The following is a 22,670-nucleotide window of genomic DNA, read 5'->3' on the forward strand; positions in this document are numbered from 1 at the left end:
CATCTGCTTTGCGATCCATTGGATCCTTTAAAGCGGAGGAATCTTCAAATGGGATTGATGTCTTTTTTGCTACCTTTGCCAGTGGAACATCAATCTTGGGAACTTCATCCCAAACTTTAATATCGTCCGGATTATAAGGCAAACGGAGTCTGAAGTCTCTAGGCACTACCAGTCTCTTCTCCGCTTCTTGCCATTCTTCCAAACTCATAGAACGAATATGATTGTTAACTGGAAACACTTTTGTAACTTGAGCATGCAACCTGCCAAACATTTCATCTTGAATCGAGGTTTCCTCTGGCATGTCCTGTAACTGCATGGTGTTACGAACTGCATGAAGAAGTTCATCTGTATCTGCTGCCGAGAAGAAATAGATTTTCCCTCTACCCAGTGATTCGTCTCTTCCTTCCTGGTCTGAATCTTCCGAATCCTCTTCCTCGGAAGAAGGACTAGACTCTCTTGGTCTTTTCCGTGATGTTTGCGGTTCTGTCTGACCTGTCTGGGGAAGATTCTGGTTCGAGATGGACGCCTGACCCTCGTGACGGATCTTTGTTCTCATACTGATTAACAACGTAGTCTGTTCATCACCAACAATTTTAGATGTGCACGACTTGCATAATGGTTTTCGCCAATTTTCCGGAAATTTAGTAGCACAAAGCGGACATTTATTTTTCCCAGATTTTTTCTTTTCAGGTGCCGGGATGGGAGGCTCTGCCTAGAATACATGGAGATACCAGTACTTATGTTGGAGAAGGAAGGTTGGGGGGGGGGGGGGGCGTGGGGGGGTGGTGGTAAGCATTGTGGTATGGCTGTGATATAGCCTGCTCACGTACCCCTGCAGTTGGTCTGACCCCTCAAGTTTGGCTATCTCATCCATAGCAGGGACAGTTTAGCCGAGTGCTCCTAGTCAGGGTGGCCTGCAGCACACGGACCCTCTTACAAAGTTTATATAGGAATTACCTGGTTGATCCTGCCCTCCTTACCGCCCTGTGGCTGACCTTGCTTCCAAAGCCTCTGCCGAGGCTGGCGCTGTCGCTGGCGTCCCACGCTCCGGCGCTCACCGCAACAGGAAGTGATGCGGCCGGAAGTGACGCGGCCGCTGGACCCGGAAGTGGTCCGAAGGGAAAGTGGCCGCATGCTGGGAATCGGTCGCTGAGCTGGGAGCGACCGCCGCATTCACCCCCCAGCAGACAGGCGCCTGGACCAGGAGCCCCCTGTACGGAGGAAGCGGATCCGACCCCAGGAGCAGCGCTACACTGCGGAGGCTGAGGGACCCCCCCATGGCAGGTATCAGCAGCAGATAGCTTGCGGCGGGGAAGAGAAAGGCTGGGCCCCCCGATCCCCACCATCTGCATAGCACCGTCGGAGGAAAAGCTTGCCGTTCCTATCCACAGTGGGACAGGAAAAACACTGGTGGGTGGAGTGGGGAGGGCCCATTTAACCGCTTGTTGTTCCTGTCCCACTGAGGGTAAGAAGGGCGTCCTCCAATGGTGCTGTCAGGTGGTGAACTGGAAAAATAATTACATTTTTACCACCAAAATTTAGTTTTAGTCCCAGATTTTACATTTTCAAACAAGAAGTGGGTAAAAATGGCACCAAAATTTCTACTGAACGCGTCAATACCCCACATGTAGAAGTAAAGTACTACTTAGCCATACGGAGAGACTAGGGAGGAACGGAGCGCTACTTGCCTCCTGGTGTTAGATGTTCCTAAAACAGTTTGTAGACTCCTTATACAGAGCCCCTAATTGCTAGAAGAGCAGACTCCCCTCTCATGTGACCCCATTTTGGAAACTATACCCCTGAGGAATTTATCTACATGTGTAGTGATGATTTTGACTCCATGGGTATTTTCCAGAAACAAGCAGCAATGAATGTTGCTGAGTGAAAATTGCAAACTGCCGTTGTAGTGACCAGTAACCTGTAGTGACCAGTACGTTGCAGTCACCAGTACGTTATGCCCAGCCCATGCTTCTGGAGGCATGCACCTGTAAGTTAGGTGGGATTTCATCGCTTCAGAAATGCCAAACGTGGATGCAATATGTGGTTTAGGTACACAGTGGGGCTCAGAATTACGGAGGCATTTGGATTTGGGAGCGGAGAATTTGCTGAATTTCGTTTGGCGGGTGAGGAGTCGTTTTGCTTTACCAGAGCCTTTGTGCCACTAGTAACGTGGAAGCCCCCTATATTTCAATTAACAGATGACAGGCCTGAGTGAAGGCTTACTTTTTTTGTGGATTCAGTTGGCATTGTACGTTGAACACTTACTTTGGAGTTTCATCCAAATCTCTGAGTGACGCGATTCAGATGAAACCTGTTATGAAGGCAATCCAGTAACACAGTGTGCCAGTAATCAGAGCACATACAGTGATCTGACAATAACCCAAAAACAATAGAACGAGCTCTGAGACGTGGAATCTCTGTAGACCGCAATACCTGAACCTATCCTAAACACAACTAAAGGCAGCTGTGGATTGCGCCTGACACTACCTATGCAACTCGGCACAGCCTGAGGAACTGACCAGCCTGAAGATAGAAATACAAGCCTGACTTGCCTCAGAGAAATACCCCAAAGGAAAAGGCAGCCCCCCACATATAATGACTGTTAGCAAGATGAAAAGACAAAACGTAGGGATGAAATAGATTCAGCAAAGTGAGGCCCGATATTCTAGATAGAGCGAGGATAGCAAAGAGAACTTTGCAGTCTACAAAAAACCCTAAAGCAAAAAACCACGCAAAGGGGGCAAAAAGACCCACCGTGCCGAACTAACGGCACGGCGGTACACCCTTTGCGTCTCAGAGCTTCCAGCAAAAACGAAAAGACAAGCTGGACAGAAAAAACAGCAACAAACGCAAAGAAGCACTAATCTAAGCAGAGCAGCAGGCCACAGGAAAGATCCAGAAGCTCAGATCCAACACTGGAACATAGACAAGGAGCAAGGAAGACAGAATCAGGTGGAGTTAAATAACAAGGCAGCCAACGAGCTCACCAGAACACCTGAGGGAGGAAGCCCAGAAGCTGCAGTACCACTTGTGACCACAGGAGTGAATTCAGCCACAGAATTCACAACAGAAACCCCCGTGTGATCCATTCACTATAATGAGGCAGTAGAGTTACTCTGGACTCCATCTGGCCTCTGTTCAGCGGTGTCCTTTTCAGGAGTGCACAAAACTGTGGTTGACGGCACTTTTCCGCAATCCTAAACAGATGGACACTGCTGGATCAAAGGTAAGACGGCGTCCACACTGCCTCCATCTGCCTAATTATAGGGAATCTTCCGCCAGAGGTTTCATCTGAATCACGTAGTTAAAAGGTTTACAGGGAAACCCGATGTAAGTGCTCAGCATAAAGCACAGGATAAATGTGTGCCGAGCCTTACTGCGATCTTTGGGAGGCAGAATGAAAAAAATCAACAGCAGGTGAAGAATTGTTTTTTTTTATTTTTTAAGCCGTTCCTCGTGCGGTATACGTGATTAGGCAACTTTATTATTCGGCTCAGTGCAATTACAGAGATACCAGATTTATATCAGGTTTTTATGTTTGGCTGCTGTCACACACTAAAAGACAATTTTATTGCAAAAAGTAGTTTTTGCATCACCATATTTTGAGAGCTATAATTTTTACATATATGGGTCCACAGAGTCATGTGAGGGCTTGATTTAGTGGGACAAGCTAATGTTTTTATTGGTATCATTGTCGGGTACATGACATTTTTTGATCGCATGCTATAACGATTTTTGTGAGGCAGAATGAACAAAATCCAGCAATTCATGTTTTTTTTTTGCTTATGGAGCTGTATGGTAGCTTGTTTTTTGCGGTACAAGATGATGTTTTCAGTGGTACTATGTTTGTTTATATCCGTTGTTTTATTCCACTTTTTGTTTGGTGGGATGATGATAAACCATTGTTTTTTGCTTTGTTTGTATTTATTTTTATGGTGTTCACTAAAGGGGATAACTAGTGGAAACATTTTATAGGTCGGGTTGTTGTGGACACGGCGATACCAAATATGTCAATAAAGGTCAGAAGTGGCGCACTCAGCAATTATAGATGGTGCTCAAAGGAATATATGAATACTAGAAAAGGGTAACCTTTGGCACTCAATAAGTTCAAATAATTTTTCTTTGAAAATTAGATTTTATTGATGACCAGCCGACTATAGACCAACAGACATCATATTTCCAACGTTTCGGCAAATTGCCTTTCTCAAGGAAGTCTGTAAAGGGTCAATACCTTCTCCTGACTCCACTCTCCTGAGCCACCGGACGCACGCCGACATAATCCCTACTGCAGCAAATAATGCTAGTCCCTTTATAAGCCTATTGGCTTGTGGTATTCCATATACAGTATTGACCCTTTACAGACTTCCTTGAGAAAGGCAATTTGCCGAAACGTTGGAAATATGATGTCTGTTGGTCTATAGTCGAAAAGAAAAATTATTTGAACTTACTGAGTGCCAAAGGTTACCCTTTTCTGATACCAAATATGTGTACTTTAATTTTAATTTTTTTCATAACAATATTTATTTATAGATACAATATCTTTATTTTTTATTTTGATTTTTTTATATTTTTGACATTTATTTAAAAAATATGTTTTACTTTTTAACTTTGTCCCACTATGGGACTATCATTTTTTACAGGCTGATCGTTTGTACAGCATGGGAATACAGCAACATTCCTATGCTATGCTAACGGTCAGCTCTGCACTGACAAGGAAAGTTGCTGATCATGCACAGCAACTTTCCTAGCTCTGTTGACCCAGATCTCATCATGACGACATCGGATCACTATGGTAACGATCGGGCCCCGGCATAACACACAGCGGGGTCTCCGAACCAAAGGCAGAGGGGCTGTCATCCCTCTGCCAGCTCCCGGAATGCTGCGATCCAGTTCAATCATAGCATTTAGGGGGTTAGAGTGCCGGGAGCGGTGCGTGACCGCTCCTGGCACATAGTGCCGGGTGTCAGCTATCAGAAGAAGGTGACACCAGGTCACAATCACCCGCGCACAGCCTGTGTGCACGGGTGATCGTAACGACGTAATAATCCGTCCTGGTCAAATAGTCCAGGGCACAGGGACGTATTATTATAACAAATGTCAGAAAGGGGTTAACTGGCACATATTTGAGAAGAATCAGACCTGAAGCGACTAGGAACCCATTATCCTTCAGAGCTGTCATATTCCAGAACTGCAACCTTGTTGGAGTGACAGAAGTCCAATGTGTTCAGTGGTCAGAGACATGGCTGAGGTAAGGAAGCCTGAAACCTGACAACTACTGAACAAGACACAGAAGGTAAAGCGTCAAGACAGGGTCTGATGAAATAAGAGGAAATCTTGACAGACCAGATGGATGACTCATGGTGGAGGTGATTTACTGCAATGAGCTGGTGTCATTAAACATGAGATAGTTAAACCTTTTTGGTTGAAGATGGACTCAAAATCAGCTCCCAGTTCCACCTCCAGTGATTAGAAGATACTTTCTTCAAGCAGTGGCACAGGAAAAAGTGTGAAGAACAATGTTTCGTATGCATCAAAGTCTCCACTGCTCAGCTAGCCAGTAAAGGTCTTAAAAATAAAAGAACAACATGGCCCCTTCCTCGCCTGACCTAAATGCTATTGAGAACTTGTTGGCCCCTCTTTAAAGGGAGATTTAAGGAGAAGGAAAAAGGTCCCTCCTTTCTAAACAGTGTATGGAAGGCTATGGTTTGTGCTGTCCAAAAAGTTGATCGTCAACAGATTGAGAAGCTGCCAGACTCCATGTGGGAAAGACTTGTTACTGAAAAGAAGAGTGTTATATTGGTTACTGATATATATTTTTTTAAATTTTGGAATTTTTACATGGTGAGTTGTTTGGTTATTATTCTCACACATACAGTATATTACAAATGTAAGCACACCCCTCACATTTTCGGAAATATTTTATTATAACTTCTTATGAGACAACAATGAAGATATGACACTTTGACATAATATAAAGTAGTCAGTGTACAGTTTGTATAACAGTGTAAATAAGGTGTGTTCTCTAATAACACACATGGTTTGAGGAGGAATAAGTGCCAACATGCACTGTGACATAATGAACCAGATTCTGATACCCTCCCTTCAGAAACTGGGCCGCAGGAAAGTATTCAGACATGATGACAACCCCAAAACACATCTCCAAGATCACTGCCTTGCTAAAGGTGGGGAGGGTAAAGGTGCTGGACTGGCCAAGCATGTCTCTAAATGTAAACCATACTGAGCATCTGTGGGGCATCCTCAAACAGAAGGTGGAGGAGCGCAAGGTCTCCAACATCCACCAGCTCCATAATTTCAACATGTAGGAGTGAAAAAGGATTCCAATGGCAACCTGTGAAGCTCTAGTGAACTCCATGCCCAAGAGAGTGCTTGAAAATAAAGGTGGCCGCACAAGATATTGACACTTTGGGCACAATTTGGCCATTTTCACTTAGGGGTTTACTCACTTTTGTTGTCGTAGCGGTTTAGACATAATTGGCTGTGTGTTGAGTTATGTAGAGGGCAAACCAAATTAAAACTGTTATACAAATTGCACACTGACTACATTGTATCAAAGTATCATATCTTCAGTGATGTTCCATCAAAAGATAAAATAATATATTTACATAAATGTGAGGGGTGTACTCAATTTTGATATATACTGTAGATATTCTATTAAGAAATATAAAATCTCCCTTTTACTTTCTTAAATATTCAGGTTTATTATCCTTTTGTACTGATTGACAGCACTGTAGTGGTTCAATAATAAAGTTAATCATCAAAAATACAAATTGGCTTAATTGTGCACACAGTGTTCTACATTGGAGTTGCACTTATGTGTGGTCATTTGGGCCTTTTCTCTGGGTAACTGTAAGTCTCAAAAATGATACCCACTGTAACATACTTATGGCATATACTGTCAGAATACCCCTTTAGGTTTAAATGGAGCCTTAGGGAGTGGGATGATGTAACAATCTAGCCCACGGACCAAAAAAGCTGGTGTGACCCTGATATAAATAAAGTTCTTCTGGACTTTCTTATTCTGCAACCAATTTTATATTTGCCCACTCCATGTTTCTAAAAAGCAAACAAAACCAGTTTTAAAATGGGTGTATACAATAAGCTCATAACTCAATAGCAAATTTTGTAATAACAACGATGTGCATCTAATAATAAGCAGGATATAATGACAGGTGTAGCCACAAATTACCCCGATCACGCACAAACACTGTTATAATTACATGCACTACATGGACAGATATTTATCTTATATTAAAACAAGCCACCCACTCTCCTTCTCCCACCTGATCTGTCTCTCTCTGCTTCTCCTCATTGCTGGCGACATATCTCCCAATCCCGGACCCCCACATCTCATACCTCCCATTATTACCCCCTTCTATTGCTCTCAACCCAATATAAACACCCGAAATCTTGCCCACCTCAAACCCGTGCTCTTGATGCCTCCCACCCTGATCCCTCTCTCTGGATCACTCTGGAACGCCCGCTCCATCTGCAATAAACTCCGCATGATTCACGACCTCTTTACCTCTCATAATCTTTTCTTCCTGGGCCACACCCAAACATGGCTGACACCCTCTGACACAGCCTCCCCTGCTGCACTATGTTAGAGCGGCCTCCACCTCACCCACACTCCTCACCCTGGCAACAGACATGGTGGCGGAGTGGGCCTTCTCCTTTCTTCCAACTGTACCTTTAACCCAATCCCACCTCTACTTTCCCTTATCCTCCCCTTTTTTGAAGTCCACTCTGTCCGTATCTACTCTCCCCCCCCCAATCTCCAAGCAGCCGTCATATACAGAGCTCCGGGCGTGACCACTGCCTTTATTGATCATTTCTCCACTTGGCTTCTTCACTTTCTCTCTGCTGACATTCCCACCACCATCATGGGTTACTTCAACATTCCCATTGACACCCACCAGTCAGCAGCCTCCAAACTCCTGTCCTTTACTTCATCTTTTGGACTTACTCAGTGGTCCTCCTCAGCCACCCACACAGACGGACACACATTAGACCTGGTCTTCACCCATTTCTGCTCCCTATCTAACTTCACAACCTCCCCCCCTCTCCCTCTATCTGCCCACCATCTACTCACTCTCTCATCACTGTCCTCCTCACCTGTCACCCATGTCCAGCAACATGCGCACTCCCACAGAAACCTCGCACATCTAGACACTCGCACATTCTCAGACTCTATTCTACCGCTGTCCTCCATATCTTCACTCCACTACAGAGACACTGCCACTAGTTTACAATGCCACTCATGATCATGCCACAGCATCAGCCATCAACCCTGTCGTGCATAGCAGAGTGCGACGAATCAATAGACAACCCTGGCACAATAACATCACTAAAAAGTTCCAGCAAGTATCCAGAATTGCAGAACGGCGTTGGAAGAAAAGGCATTCACAAGATGATTTCACTGCACTCAAACAAGCAACACTCGCATTCAAATCAACTCTCACCTCTGCTAAACAGGCCTACTTCACAACCCTCGTATCTTCCTTATCCCACAACCCCAAACAGTTGTTCAACACTTTTAACTCCCTCCTCCGCCCCCCACTGCCCCTCCGACTTCCCTAATCTCTGCCGAGGACTTTACTACGCACTTCAAAAATAAGATAGACCAAACAAGGCAAGTCTTTGTTGTCCGACCACAACAAACCCTTTGTATGCCAGACCAATGCCATATCCCCATAACTTCCCTCTCCAAAATCACTGAAGGACAGCTTGCTCATCTTCTCTTCAAATCACACCTCACCACTAGTGCACTTGACCCCATCCCATCCCACCTCCTCCCCAACCTCACTACACTTCCTCCCATCCCTAACCCATCTCTTCAATCTATCACTAACTTCTGGTACCTTCCCCTCTGCTTTCAAACATGCCACAATCACACCTATCCTCAAAAACCCTTCCCTTGACCCAAGCGCTATGTCCAGCTATCGCCCCATATCTTTTCTCCCATTTGCTTCCAAACTCCTTGAGCAGCATGTCCATGCTCAACTTTCCTCTCACCTTGCATCTAACTCGCTCTTCGACAACCTACAATCTAGCTTCCGTCCCCACCATTCCACTGAGACTGCCTGACTAAACTTACGAATGACTGACTTACAGCCAAAGCTAGCAGAAAATTCTCTATACTCCTCCTTCTAGACAGTTGACCACTGCCTCCTACAGATCCTCTCTTCCTTTGGTGTCAAAAACCTTGCCCTATCCTGGATCTCCTCATTCCTTACCAACCGCACATTTAGCGTTTCCTACTCCCATACTACCTCTTCATCTTGCCCCCTCTCTGTTGGTGTCCCTCAAGGCTCTGTTCTAGGACCTCTTCTCTTCTCAATCTATACCCTTGGCCTGGGACAACTCATAAAGTTCTATGGCTTCCAGTACCATCAAAATGCTGATGACACTCAGATCTACTTCTCTGGCCCAGATGTCACTTATCTGCTCTCCAGAATCCCAGTGTCTATCAGCCATATCCTTCTTCTCCTAACGCTTCCTCAAACTCAATGTGGACAAATCTGAACTAATTATCTTTCCTCTATCTCACACGCCTTCCCTACCTGATCTATCCATTACAATCAATGAATTCACACTTTCCCCTGTTCCGGTAATCTGCTGCCTCGGAGTAACCATTGACTCTGCCATGTCCTTCAAACCGCACATCCAAGCTCTCACCACCTCCTGTCGCCTCCAGCTCAAAAATATTTCCTCAACTCTCACGCTACCAAAATGCTTGTGCATGTCCTAATCATCTCCCGCCTCGACTACTGCAACATCCTCCTTTGTGGCCTACCTTCTAACACTATCATACCCCTCCAGTCCGTCCTTAACTCTGTTGCCCGACTAATTAATCTCTCTCCTCACAACACTCCTGCTTCCCCTCTTTGCAAATCCCTTCACTGGCTCCCAATTTCCCAGCGTATCCAATTCAAACTAACGCTGACCTACAAAGTCATGCATAACCTTTCTCCTCCATATATTTCCAACCTAATCTCTCAATATCTTTCCTCATGTAATCTCCGGTACTCCTAATACCTCCTTCTCTCCTCCACGCTTATTCGCTCCTCACCCAATCGCCTCCAAGACTTCTCCCGAATATCCCCCATCACCTGGAATTCTGTGCCCCAACACGTCCGGTTATCCACCACATTTGGATCCTTCAAACGGAACCTGAAAACCCATCTCTTCAAAAAAGCTTACAACCTGTAATGACCACAAGGCCACCTCAACACCATTGGAGCTACTTCAACACCCGACCTACTGTCTCCTTCCCCATAATCCTGTAGAATGTAAGCCCGCAAGGGCAGGTTCATCTTCCTTCTGTACCAGCCTGCCAGTTAGTTTTGTTTACTGTAAGTGATATTTGTATTTTGATGTAACCCTGTCTAATGTACAGCACCATGGAATTAATGGTGCCATATAAATAATAATTTATCTGAATGGCCATCATGGATTATAGCACTTCCTCTAATATTAAAGGTCTAGAAATCAGCCCTCTTCTTTTGAGAAACCAATCTTCGACCGGTGATTAACTTCTATTGTAAATATATTAGAGGTAGGAGGGTTTTCCTTCGGCAAGCTACCTGCTGGACATCTACTTTCAGTATACCAAATAATAATAAATCACTCTTTTGCTTAGGATTTCCCTTGAATTCATCTGGTGATAGGAGCTGATCATTAGTAGGGATGTTGGACCCTATTCTCCTTGGAGTAGAGATCCTCAATCTTTATCTAGGGAGCCACATTCAACTGTAAGAGATAGTGGACAGCAATATTTTATGTGAAGAAATCTTAGAAGCCCCTATGTAACCCTTGAAGGGTTATACCGTATATACTCGAGTATAAGCCGAGAATTTCAGCCCACTTTTTTGGGCTGAAAGTCCCCCTCTCGGCTTATACTCGAGTCATACCCACGGGTCGGCACGGGAGGTGGAGCGGGGGCTGTGTAATTATACTTACCTGCTCCCGGCGCGGTCCCTGGACGTCCCTGCTTCTTCCAGCGCTGCAGCTTCTTCCTGTATTGAGCGATCACATGGCACCGCTCATTACAGAAATGAATATGCGGCTCCACCTCCCATAGAGGTGGAGCCGTATATTCATTACTGTATATGAGCAGTAACGCTGCCCGCACAATACAGGAAGAAGATGCAGCGCCGGGGAAGAAGCAGGGACGCAGCGCCAGGACCAGGTAAGTATACGGGGAGGGGCAGCACTGCGCTGCGCGATAGTCACCTGCTCCTCGGTCCAGGTGTCGCTCTGTCTTCAGCAGTGATGCTCAGGTGAGAGGGCGCGGTGACGTACTCAGTGCGCGCCCTCTGCTGAACGTCAGTGCCGATGACGGAGCCGCACGAGGTACAGGCAAAAGTGCCAGGGTCCTGAGCGACGGAGAGGCGAGAATGTGATTTTTTTTTTTTTTTATGGCAGCAAAAGCAAATGGGGCAAGTGGCTGTGCGGAGCATCTTATGGGGCCATACTTGTGCAGCATTATAAGGGGCAAGTGACTGTGCAGAGCATCTTATGGGGCCATAACACTTGTGCAGCATTATAAGGGGCAAGTGACTGTGCGGAGCATCTGTATGGTGCCATAACACTTGTGCAGCACTATATGGGGCAAGTGGCTGTACGGAGCATCTTATGGGGCCATACTTGTGCAGCACTATAAGGGGCAAGTGACTGTGCGGAGCATCTGTATGGGGCCATAACACTTGTGCAGCACTATAAGGGGCAAGTGACTGTACGGAGCATCTTATGGGGCCATAACACTTGTGCAGCACTATAAGGGGCAAGTGACTGTATGGAGCATCTTATGGGGCCATGTGCAGCACTATAAGGAGCAAGTGGCTGTGCGGAGCATCTGTATGGGGCCATAACACTTGTGCAGCACTATAAGGGGCAAGTGGCTGTACGGAGCATCTTATGGGGCCATAACGCTTGTGCTGCACTATAAGGGGCAAGTGGCTGTACGGAGCATCTTATGGGGACATAACGCTTGTGCAGCACTATATGGGGCAAGTGACTGTGCGGAGCATCTGTATGGGGCCATAACACTTGTGCAGCACTATAAGGGGCAAGTGACTGTGCGGAGCATCTGTATGGGGCCATAACACTTGTGCAGCACTATAAGGGGCAAGTGGCTGTACGGAGCATCTTATGGGGACATAACGCTTGTGCAGCACTATATGGGGCAAGTGGCTGTACGGAGCATCTTATGGGGCCATAACGCTTGTGCAGCACTATATGGGGCAAGTGACTGTACGGAGCATCTTATGGGGCCATAACGCTTGTGCAGCACTATATGGGGCAAGTGACTGAGCGGAGCATCTGTATGGGGCCATAACACTTGTGCAGCACTATAAGGGGCAAGTGACTGTGCGGAGCATCTGTATGGGGCCATAACACTTGTGCAGCACTATAAGGGGCAAGTGACTGTGCGGAGCATCTGTATGGGGCCATAACACTTGTGCAGCACTATAAAAGGCAAGTGGCTGTACGGAGTATCTTATGGGGACATAACGCTTGTGCAGCACTATATGGGGCAAGTGGCTGTACGGAGCATCTTATGGGGCCATAACACTTGTGCAGCACTATAAGGGGCAAGTGACTGTACGGAGCATCTGTATGGGGCCATAACACTTGTGCAGCACTATAAGGGGCAAGTGACTGTACGGAGCATCTTATGGGGCCATAACACTTGTGCAGCACTATAAAAGGCAAGTGGCTGTACGGAGCATCTTATGGGGACATAACGCTTGTGCAGCACTATATGGGGCAAGTGACTGTACGGAGCATCTTATGGGGCCATAACACTTGTGCAGCACTATAAGGGGCAAGTGACTGTACGAAGCATCTTATGGGGCCATAACACATGTGCAGCATTATATGGGGCAAGTGACTGTACGGAGCATCTTATGGGGCCATAACACTTGTGCAGCATCATATGGGGCAAGTGACTGTACGGAGCATCTTATGGGGCCATAACACTTGTGCAGCACTATATGGGGCAAGTGACTGTGCGGAGCATCTTATGGGGCCATAACGCTTGTGCAGCACTATATGGGGCAAGTGACTGTACGGAGCATCTTATGGGGCCATAACACTTGTGCAGCACTATAAGGGGCAAGTGACTGTACGGAGCATCTGTATGGGGCCATAACACTTGTGCAGCACTATAAGGGGCAAGTGACTGTACGGAGCATCTTATGGGGCCATAACACTTGTGCAGCACTATAAAAGGCAAGTGGCTGTACGGAGCATCTTATGGGGACATAACGCTTGTGCAGCACTATATGGGGCAAGTGACTGTACGGAGCATCTTATGGGGCCATAACACTTGTGCAGCACTATAAGGGGCAAGTGACTGTACGAAGCATCTTATGGGGCCATAACACATGTGCAGCATTATATGGGGCAAGTGACTGTACGGAGCATCTTATGGGGCCATAACACTTGTGCAGCATCATATGGGGCAAGTGACTGTACGGAGCATCTTATGGGGCCATAACACTTGTGCAGCACTATATGGGGCAAGTGACTGTGCGGAGCATCTTATGGGGCCATAACGCTTGTGCAGCACTATATGGGGCAAGTGACTGTACGGAGCATCTTATGGGGCCATAACGCTTGTGCAACACTATATGGGGCAAGTGACTGTACGGAGCATCTTATGGGGACATAACGCTTGTGCAGCACTACATGGGGCAAGTGGCTGTACGGAGCATCTTATGGGGCCATAACGCTTGTGCTGCACTATAAGGGGCAAGTGGCTGTACGGAGCATCTTATGGGGACATAACGCTTGTGCAGCACTATATGGGGCAAGTGACTGTGCGGAGCATCTGTATGGGGCCATAACACTTGTGCAGCACTATAAGGGGCAAGTAACTGTGCGGAGCATCTGTATGGGGCCATAACACTTGTGCAGCACTATAAGGGGCAAGTGGCTGTACGGAGCATCTTATGGGGACATAACGCTTGTGCAGCACTATATGGGGCAAGTGGCTGTACGGAGCATCTTATGGGGCCATAACGCTTGTGCAGCACTATATGGGGCAAGTGACTGTGTGCGGAGCATCTGTATGGGGCGATAACACTTGTGCAGCACTATAAGGGGCAAGTGACTGTGCGGAGCATCTGTATGGGGCCATAACACTTGTGCAGCACTATATGGGGCAAGTGACTGTACGGAGCATCTTATGGGGCCATAACGCTTGTGCAGCACTATATGGGGCAAGTGGCTGTACGGAGCATCTTATGGGGCCATAACGCTTGTGCAGCACTATATGGGGCAAGTGACTGTGTGCGGAGCATCTGTATGGGGCCATAACACTTGTGCAGCACTATAAGGGGCAAGTGACTGTGCGGAGCATCTGTATGGGGCCATAACACTTGTGCAGCACTATAAGGGGCAAGTGACTGTGCGGAGCATCTGTATGGGGCCATAACACTTGTGCAGCACTATAAAAGGCAAGTGGCTGTACGGAGCATCTTATGGGGACATAACGCTTGTGCAGCACTATATGGGGCAAGTGGCTGTACGGAGCATCTTATGGGGCCATAACGCTTGTGCAGCACTATATGGGGCAAGTGACTGTACGGAGCATCTTATGGGGCCATAACACTTGTGCAGCACTATAAGGGGCAAGTGACTGTACGAAGCATCTTATGGGGCCATAACACATGTGCAGCATTATATGGGGCAAGTGACTGTACGGAGCATCTTATGGGGCCATAACACTTGTGCAGCATCATATGGGGCAAGTGACTGTACGGAGCATCTTATGGGGCCATAACACTTGTGCAGCACTATATGGGGCAAGTGACTGTACGGAGCATCTGTATGGGGCCATAACACTTGTGCAGCACTATAAGGGGCAAGTGACTGTACGGAGCATCTTATGGGGCCATAACACTTGTGCAGCACTATAAAAGGCAAGTGGCTGTACGGAGCATCTTATGGGGACATAACGCTTGTGCAGCACTATATGGGGCAAGTGGCTGTACAGAGCATCTTATGGGGCCATAACGCTTGTGCAGCACTATATGGGGCAAGTGACTGTACGGAGCATCTTATGGGGCCATAACACTTGTGCAGCACTATAAGGGGCAAGTGACTGTACGAAGCATCTTATGGGGCCATAACACATGTGCAGCATTATATGGGGCAAGTGACTGTACGGAGCATCTTATGGGGCCATAACACTTGTGCAGCATCATATGGGGCAAGTGACTGTACGGAGCATCTTATGGGGCCATAACACTTGTGCAGCACTATATGGGGCAAGTGACTGTGCGGAGCATCTTATGGGGCCATAACGCTTGTGCAGCACTATATGGGGCAAGTGACTGTGTGCGGAGCATCTGTATGGGGCCATAACACTTGTGCAGCACTATAAGGGGCAAGTGACTGTGCGGAGCATCTGTATGGGGCCATAACACTTGTGCAGCACTATAAGGGGCAAGTGACTGTGCGGAGCATCTGTATGGGGCCATAACACTTGTGCAGCACTATAAGGGGCAAGTGACTGTGCGGAGCATCTGTATGGGGCCATAACACTTGTGCAGCACTATAAAAGGCAAGTGGCTGTACGGAGCATCTTATGGGGACATAACGCTTGTGCAGCACTATATGGGGCAAGTGGCTGTACGGAGCATCTTATGGGGCCATAACGCTTGTGCAGCACTATAAGGGGCAAGTGACTGTACGGAGCATCTTATGGGGCCATAACACTTGTGCAGCACTATAAGGGGCAAGTGACTGTACGAAGCATCTTATGGGGCCATAACACATGTGCAGCATTATATGGGGCAAGTGACTGTACGGAGCATCTTATGGGGCCATAACACTTGTGCAGCACTATATGGGGCAAGTGACTGTACGGAGCATCTGTATGGGGCCATAACACTTGTGCAGCACTATAAGGGGCAAGTGACTGTACGGAGCATCTTATGGGGCCATAACACTTGTGCAGCATCATATGGGGCAAGTGACTGTACGGAGCATCTTATGGGGCCATAACACTTGTGCAGCACTATATGGGGCAAGTGACTGTACGGAGCATCTGTATGGGGCCATAACACTTGTGCAGCACTATAAGGGGCAAGTGACTGTACGGAGCATCTTATGGGGCCATAACACTTGTGCAGCACTATAAAAGGCAAGTGGCTGTACGGAGCATCTTATGGGGACATAACGCTTGTGCAGCACTATATGGGGCAAGTGGCTGTACAGAGCATCTTATGGGGCCATAACGCTTGTGCAGCACTATATGGGGCAAGTGACTGTACGGAGCATCTTATGGGGCCATAACACTTGTGCAGCACTATAAGGGGCAAGTGACTGTACGAAGCATCTTATGGGGCCATAACACTTGTGCAGCACTATATGGGGCAAGTGACTGTGCGGAGCATCTTATGGGGCCATAACGCTTGTGCAGCACTATATGGGGCAAGTGACTGTGTGCGGAGCATCTGTATGGGGCCATAACACTTGTGCAGCACTATAAGGGGCAAGTGACTGTGCGGAGCATCTGTATGGGGCCATAACACTTGTGCAGCACTATAAGGGGCAAGTGACTGTGCGGAGCATCTGTATGGGGCCATAACACTTGTGCAGCACTATAAAAGGCAAGTGGCTGTACGGAGCATCTTATGGGGACATAACGCTTGTGCAGCACTATATGGGGCAAGTGGCTGTACGGAGCATCTTATGGGGCCATAACGCTTGTGCAGCACTATAAGGGGCAAGTGACTGTACGGAGCATCTTATGGGGCCATAACACTTGTGCAGCACTATAAAAGGCAAGTGGCTGTACGGAGCATCTTATGGGGCCATAACGCTTGTGCAGCACTATATGGGGCAAGTGACTGTACGGAGCATCTTATGGGGCCATAACACTTGTGCAGCACTATAAGGGGCAAGTGACTGTACGAAGCATCTTATGGGGCCATAACACATGTGCAGCATTATATGGGGCAAGTGACTGTACGGAGCATCTTATGGGGCCATAACACTTGTGCAGCACTATATGGGGCAAGTGACTGTACGGAGCATCTGTATGGGGCCATAACACTTGTGCAGCACTATAAGGGGCAAGTGACTGTACGGAGCATCTTATGGGGCCATAACACTTGTGCAGCACTATAAAAGGCAAGTGGCTGTACGGAGCATCTTATGGGGACATAACGCTTGTGCAGCACTATATGGGGCAAGTGGCTGTACGGAGCATCTTATGGGGCCATAACGCTTGTGCAGCACTATATGGGGCAAGTGACTGTACGGAGCATCTTATGGGGCCATAACACTTGTGCAGCACTATAAGGGGCAAGTGACTGTACGAAGCATCTTATGGGGCCATAACACATGTGCAGCATTATATGGGGCAAGTGACTGTACGGAGCATCTTATGGGGCCATAACACTTGTGCAGCATCATATGGGGCAAGTGACTGTACGGAGCATCTTATGGGGCCATAACACTTGTGCAGCACTATATGGGGCAAGTGACTGTACGGAGCATCTTATGGGGCCATAACGCTTGTGCAGCACTATATAGGGCAAATATCTCTATGGAGCATCTTATGGGGCCCTTATTACCCTTTATGCAGCATTATATGGGGCATATTTTAATATGGAGCATCTAATGGGGCCCATCAAACTTTATGGAGCATTATATGGGGCTCCTGATTCAATATGGATATTCAAAAACACTTAACCTACTGATGTCTCAATTAATTTTACTTTTATTGGTATCTATTTTTACTTTTGAAATTTACCGGTAGCTGCTGCATATTCCACCCTAGGCTTATACTCGAGTCATTAAGTTTTCCTAGTTTTTTGTGGCAAAATTAGGGGGGTCGGCTTATACTCGGGTCGGCTTATACTCGAGTATATACGGGTAATACTGAGTGCCATCTTATAAAGTAGTAATGCTTCAAGTGCCCCCTTTAAAAGTAATAATGTTATAAATTATAATGGCCCATGTGCCCCATTATATAGTAATAATGCTATAAGTGCCCCCTTGTAAATGAATAATTGGCCGACTGACCATTATTCCATAATTTTTCCCATATGCTTGGTTAAAAAAGTAACCATTACTGACTACCACATTTTTTGGTCTTGATTTCTTTTAGGGTATGTGCACACAATGCGGAAAACGCTGCGGATCCACAGCATTTCTGCAGCTGTGGGTCCGCAGCAGTTTCCCATGAGTTTACAGTTCAATGTAAACCTATGGGAAACTAAAAACGTTGTGCACATGCTGCGGGAAAAAACGCGCGGAAACGCAGCGGTTTACATTCCGCAGCATGTCATTTCTTTCTGCGGATTCCACAGAGGATTTACAGCTGCTCCTATGGAAAACCGCAGTTGTGAAACCGCAGTGAAAACCGCAGAAAAACCCGCAGTAAATCCCCAATAAATCTGCAGCAAAAACGCAGCATTTTTGATTTTTCAAATCTGCTGCGGAAAAATCCGCAGTGGACAAGAATACGTGTGCACATACCCTTAGTGTTTCTTAAAGCCAGAAAGTTGCCATTTGAAATGACTTTAGTTTTGTGCCATGTCTGTGATCTGCTTTTTTTCTACAAAATTAAACAACTGAATGAACATCCTCCAAGGCCGGTGATTCCATAATTTTTGCCAGGGGTTGTACATAGTTTAGATGCGGATTGCTCACAAGTGGAGAGAAAAGCATACGTCTCTAGTAAGATGTAACACAGTTTCTTAAATTCCGCACTGCTGATTTATGAAAAGTTTGTTGAAACAACAGTGACCATTTAAGGTAAAGTTGTTAGTAATTTTCTTTCATCTAAGTCAGGTATTCAAACTTTACTAACTTTTTATGTATTATATTAATATATCATCACTGAAATGTACACTGGATGCAATGCTGCCATATGCAAATTACTGCATCTTGCCAGTGGTGGCTACTGCCATGAAAATGGGCAAACCACAGCAACATCCTCTAGCAAAAAAGGTTTAACAGTTAAAAAAATAGCTAGCATAACTTTAAAAAGAACCTCACATGAGATTCATGTTGCCCAAACTACGGACAGCATTTATCAGACACAGGCTGTGTTATCGCAGTCGATTATATTATACTCGGAATTGCTGCGGTGTGTCAGAGAAATCATACTTTGAAAGTCTGGCAGAATGACTAGTCTGAGGCAGGTCCCTGCAGGTTCTACCGCCCCACTCACCTAGACTGGGGTCTCACTATATTAACACATAGGGAGAAACCTGTCAATCTAGTTGAGCATAACGGGATGGGGGGGGGAAGAGACCTGCCTCCTGGAGAAGTCGGCTCCCCAGCCAGCTTTTCAAAGTAATATTTTCACTATAGCGTTTCAGAGTAAATCATATATGGCTGCATTAACACAGCCAGGGTATAGTTCGGAGAGCATGAATCCCCTACCATATTCCTTTGAGCTTCACAACATTTTTTTCTACATGGTGGCCAACTCCTTTAATAGAAAAGAGAAAGACAATGACACTCACCCCAACTCCTCACAGAAGTTTACCATAGCCTCGAATCCAGCCATTGATGCTTTGTCTGATGCTTTTACGCCTCCTCGTTTTGCCTGAAACAGACATATATTTTGTTTTAATTATCAATTCTAATTTAAAATTATCAGAGAGAATAAATCTGTGATTTGAAGATTGGTACCTCCAAAGTAAAGACAACTACAGAAATATGAGCTGCTCCACAGGTAAGACACAGATATAGGATGTTAAAAAAAACACATCAATTTCTTTCCGAAGATAAGCATTATTATAAGTTATTAAATAAAAACACACACACACCCGAAAAGGGTCTCTACCCACTAAAAGATTTAGTTACTCGTAGAGTTCTACTTACCTGAGATTGTGTTATTTCCTTTTTGATCAAAAAGCTGACTTGGTCTCGATCAGTCCTAGAGTAGTACAGACGACAAAAAGACTGCTTGCCATCACGTCCCGCTCTACCCGACTCCTGATAGTAAGCTGCCATTGACTTAGCAATATTCCAGTGTGCGACAAACCTATAATAAAAAAAACTACATTGGACAACAGGTTTTCTTTTTTGCACCAACATTAATCCTTTGGGGGGGTTTTGTAAACAGGTGCCACTTTTGTTCTCTGTAGACTCTGTAGGATCTAATTTATGTCTGAATGTCTCAGATATGGATAATTCCGTTACGGGGAATATATCAACCATTACTGGACTTCATGAAAGATAGCTATGAGCCAGGGGACTGTGCACTGTTTTGGATTCTTATTCCTGGAAGAATTAAGGCTATAATTTTTTACCTACATCTTGGTCAGTACTGGAATTTTCTGAAATGTATTAGATTACTCCTTTGGCCATATTACAGCTTTAGATTATTTAAATTTCATTTAATTATACAGATGTATTTAATATATGATAACTAGGACAGCCTAAATCAGTCAATACCAGTGGACAAATAAAATCCAGGAAAAAGATGCTTTCAAATATTATTCATATAAGATTCCTACAGTTGCGATGTACTTCAGCGTCTGATTTCGCCTACTCCGGCACTGATTAGAAGCACTTCACCTTCATATTAAACTGTGCAGGTTTCTTTTCGCAGTGCAGGAGTTAATCTGATCAGTTGAGAGCTTTCCTGCATTTAGGCTATCAGCCGTGCACGGTTAGCCACTCCAATCTCCTATATAATCTGGGTCCTGGCTAGCACACATTGTCAGAGTTAGCTTTTGCTGCAAGGCTGGTGGTTGTTATTGCAGAAGGCGCTTGGTGCATTTATCTGTGACTGTTGCTAGGCTTTGAGTGTGTGATAATTCCCTTGCTTCTCCTACTTTGGTTTAACCTCATCTTCCATTCCCCGGGGTTTACCCTTCTTGTTTATGTGTGTATATTTGTATGATTGGTATTTTCCTTTATCCCTGTTTGTATTACCGTATATACTCGAGCATAAACCAAACTGAGTATAAGCTGAGGCACCTAATTTTGCCACGGAAAACTGGGTAAGCTTATTGACTCGAGTATAAGCCGGGTATGCATATTGTCCCCTCATCCCTGTCCTGCTATGCGTGGCTTCCGCCGTTGCGGTACTGCTATGCGTGGCTTCCCCTGTCGCTGTTCTGCTTTGTGTGGCTTCCCCTGTCGCTGTTCTGCTATGCATGGCTCCCTCCGTTGTATCCTGGTGTGCATGGCTCACCCCCCCCCCCCCATCATGTCCTGGTATGCATGGCTCACCCCCTCCCCTGTCCTGGTATGCATGGCTCACCCCCCATCATGTCCTGGTATGCATGGCTCACCCCCTCCCCCGTCCTGGTATGCATGGCTCACCCCCTCCCCCATCCTGGTATGCATGGCTCACTCCCCATCATGTCCTGGTATGCATGGCTCACCCCCTCCCCCGTCCTGGTATGCATGGCTTACCCCCCATCATGTCCTGGTATGCATGGCTCACCCCCCCCCCCCCCCGCCCCGTCCAGGTATGCATGGCTCACCCCCCGTCCTGTCCTGGTATGCATGGCTCACCCCCTCCCCCGTCCTGTCCTGGTATGCACGGCTCACCCCCTCCCCCGTCCTGTCCTGGTATGCATGGCTCACCCCCTCCCCCGTCCTCTCCTGGTATGCATGGCTCACCCCCTCCCCCGTCCTGGTATGCATGGCTCATCCCATCCCACATCCTTGTATGCTTGGTTCACCCCCTCCCCCATCCTGGTATGGATGGCTCAGCCCCCCATCATGTCCTGGTATGCATGGCTCACAACCCCGCCCCCCGTTCTGGTATGCTTGGCTCACCCCTCGTCCTGTCCTGGTATGTGTGGCTCCCCCGGTCCCGTCATATGCATGGCTCCCCTGGTCCCATCGTTGTATGCGTGGCTCCCTATTACGAAAAAAAAAAAAACATCCTAACCACCCTCCTCCTTCACGCCGTCGCAGCATCTCGTTGGTCCCGGCATCTGCAGCTCTTCCTGTGCGGAGTGATCAGGTGGCACTGCTCATTAAGGTAATGAATATGCGCTCCACTGCTATGGGACCGGAGACGCGTGCATATTAATTACCTTAAAGAGCGGTGCCACATGATCGCTCAGCACAGGAAGAGCTGCCGGCGCCGGGACCAACGAGATGCTGTGACTGCGCGTAGGAGGGCGAGTATGATGTCTCCTGGAAGCCGGCGGCTGCAGCTGTAGCTGTCACTGTGCGCTATAAGAGAAATTAATATTCATTGTAACTGTGCAGCTGCTAAAGAGAATATTCATTTCCCTTTAGCAGCTGCACAGTTACAGCCACAGCCGCCAGCTCCTGCTGCTACTGTGCCGTTCCCCCTCCCCCGCCGGCTTTCTTGACAATAACTCGTGTATAAGCCGAGGGGGGTGTTTCAGCACAAAAAAAAAGTGCTGAAAAACTCGGCTAATGCACGAGTATATACGGTACCTTGTTAGTCTAGTTGATGCATTACGGTACACTACTACTTCCCTCTTCCCTGGGTTAGAAGGGTACAGAATGAGGGTGGATTCAGGAGCTAAGGCAAGGTATGTGGCCCCAGCATCTTCACTATCAGAAGTAATCCGGGGAACAGGGCGACCCAGGGCGCCCCTAGCATTAGAAACAGGGAAGGAGCCCATAGTCCTGGGACACCCGACAACAGTCATGACAAATAGCTGCTTTAATATGTTACA

At 46.7% G+C, this 22,670-nt stretch overlaps 1 protein-coding gene across 3 annotated transcripts in view; it reads right to left on the reverse strand.

The window, feature by feature from the left end:
• RECQL5 (RecQ like helicase 5) overlaps positions 1–22,670 on the reverse strand; it is a 109,430-nt gene that overhangs the window by 76,469 nt on the left and 10,291 nt on the right. For all 3 annotated transcript variants that reach the window (XM_069752031.1, XM_069752032.1, XM_069752033.1), the window contains exons 7-8: positions 19,876–20,038; positions 19,515–19,597 (exon numbers count right to left, since the gene is read on the reverse strand). In XM_069752031.1, coding sequence (XP_069608132.1) covers positions 19,515–19,597; positions 19,876–20,038 — 246 coding nt within the window. The remainder of the gene's footprint in view (positions 1–19,514; positions 19,598–19,875; positions 20,039–22,670) is intronic.

This window comes from Ranitomeya imitator, chromosome 2, assembly GCF_032444005.1.
Source record: "Ranitomeya imitator isolate aRanImi1 chromosome 2, aRanImi1.pri, whole genome shotgun sequence".
NCBI classification, from domain to species: Eukaryota; Metazoa; Chordata; class Amphibia; order Anura; family Dendrobatidae; genus Ranitomeya; species Ranitomeya imitator.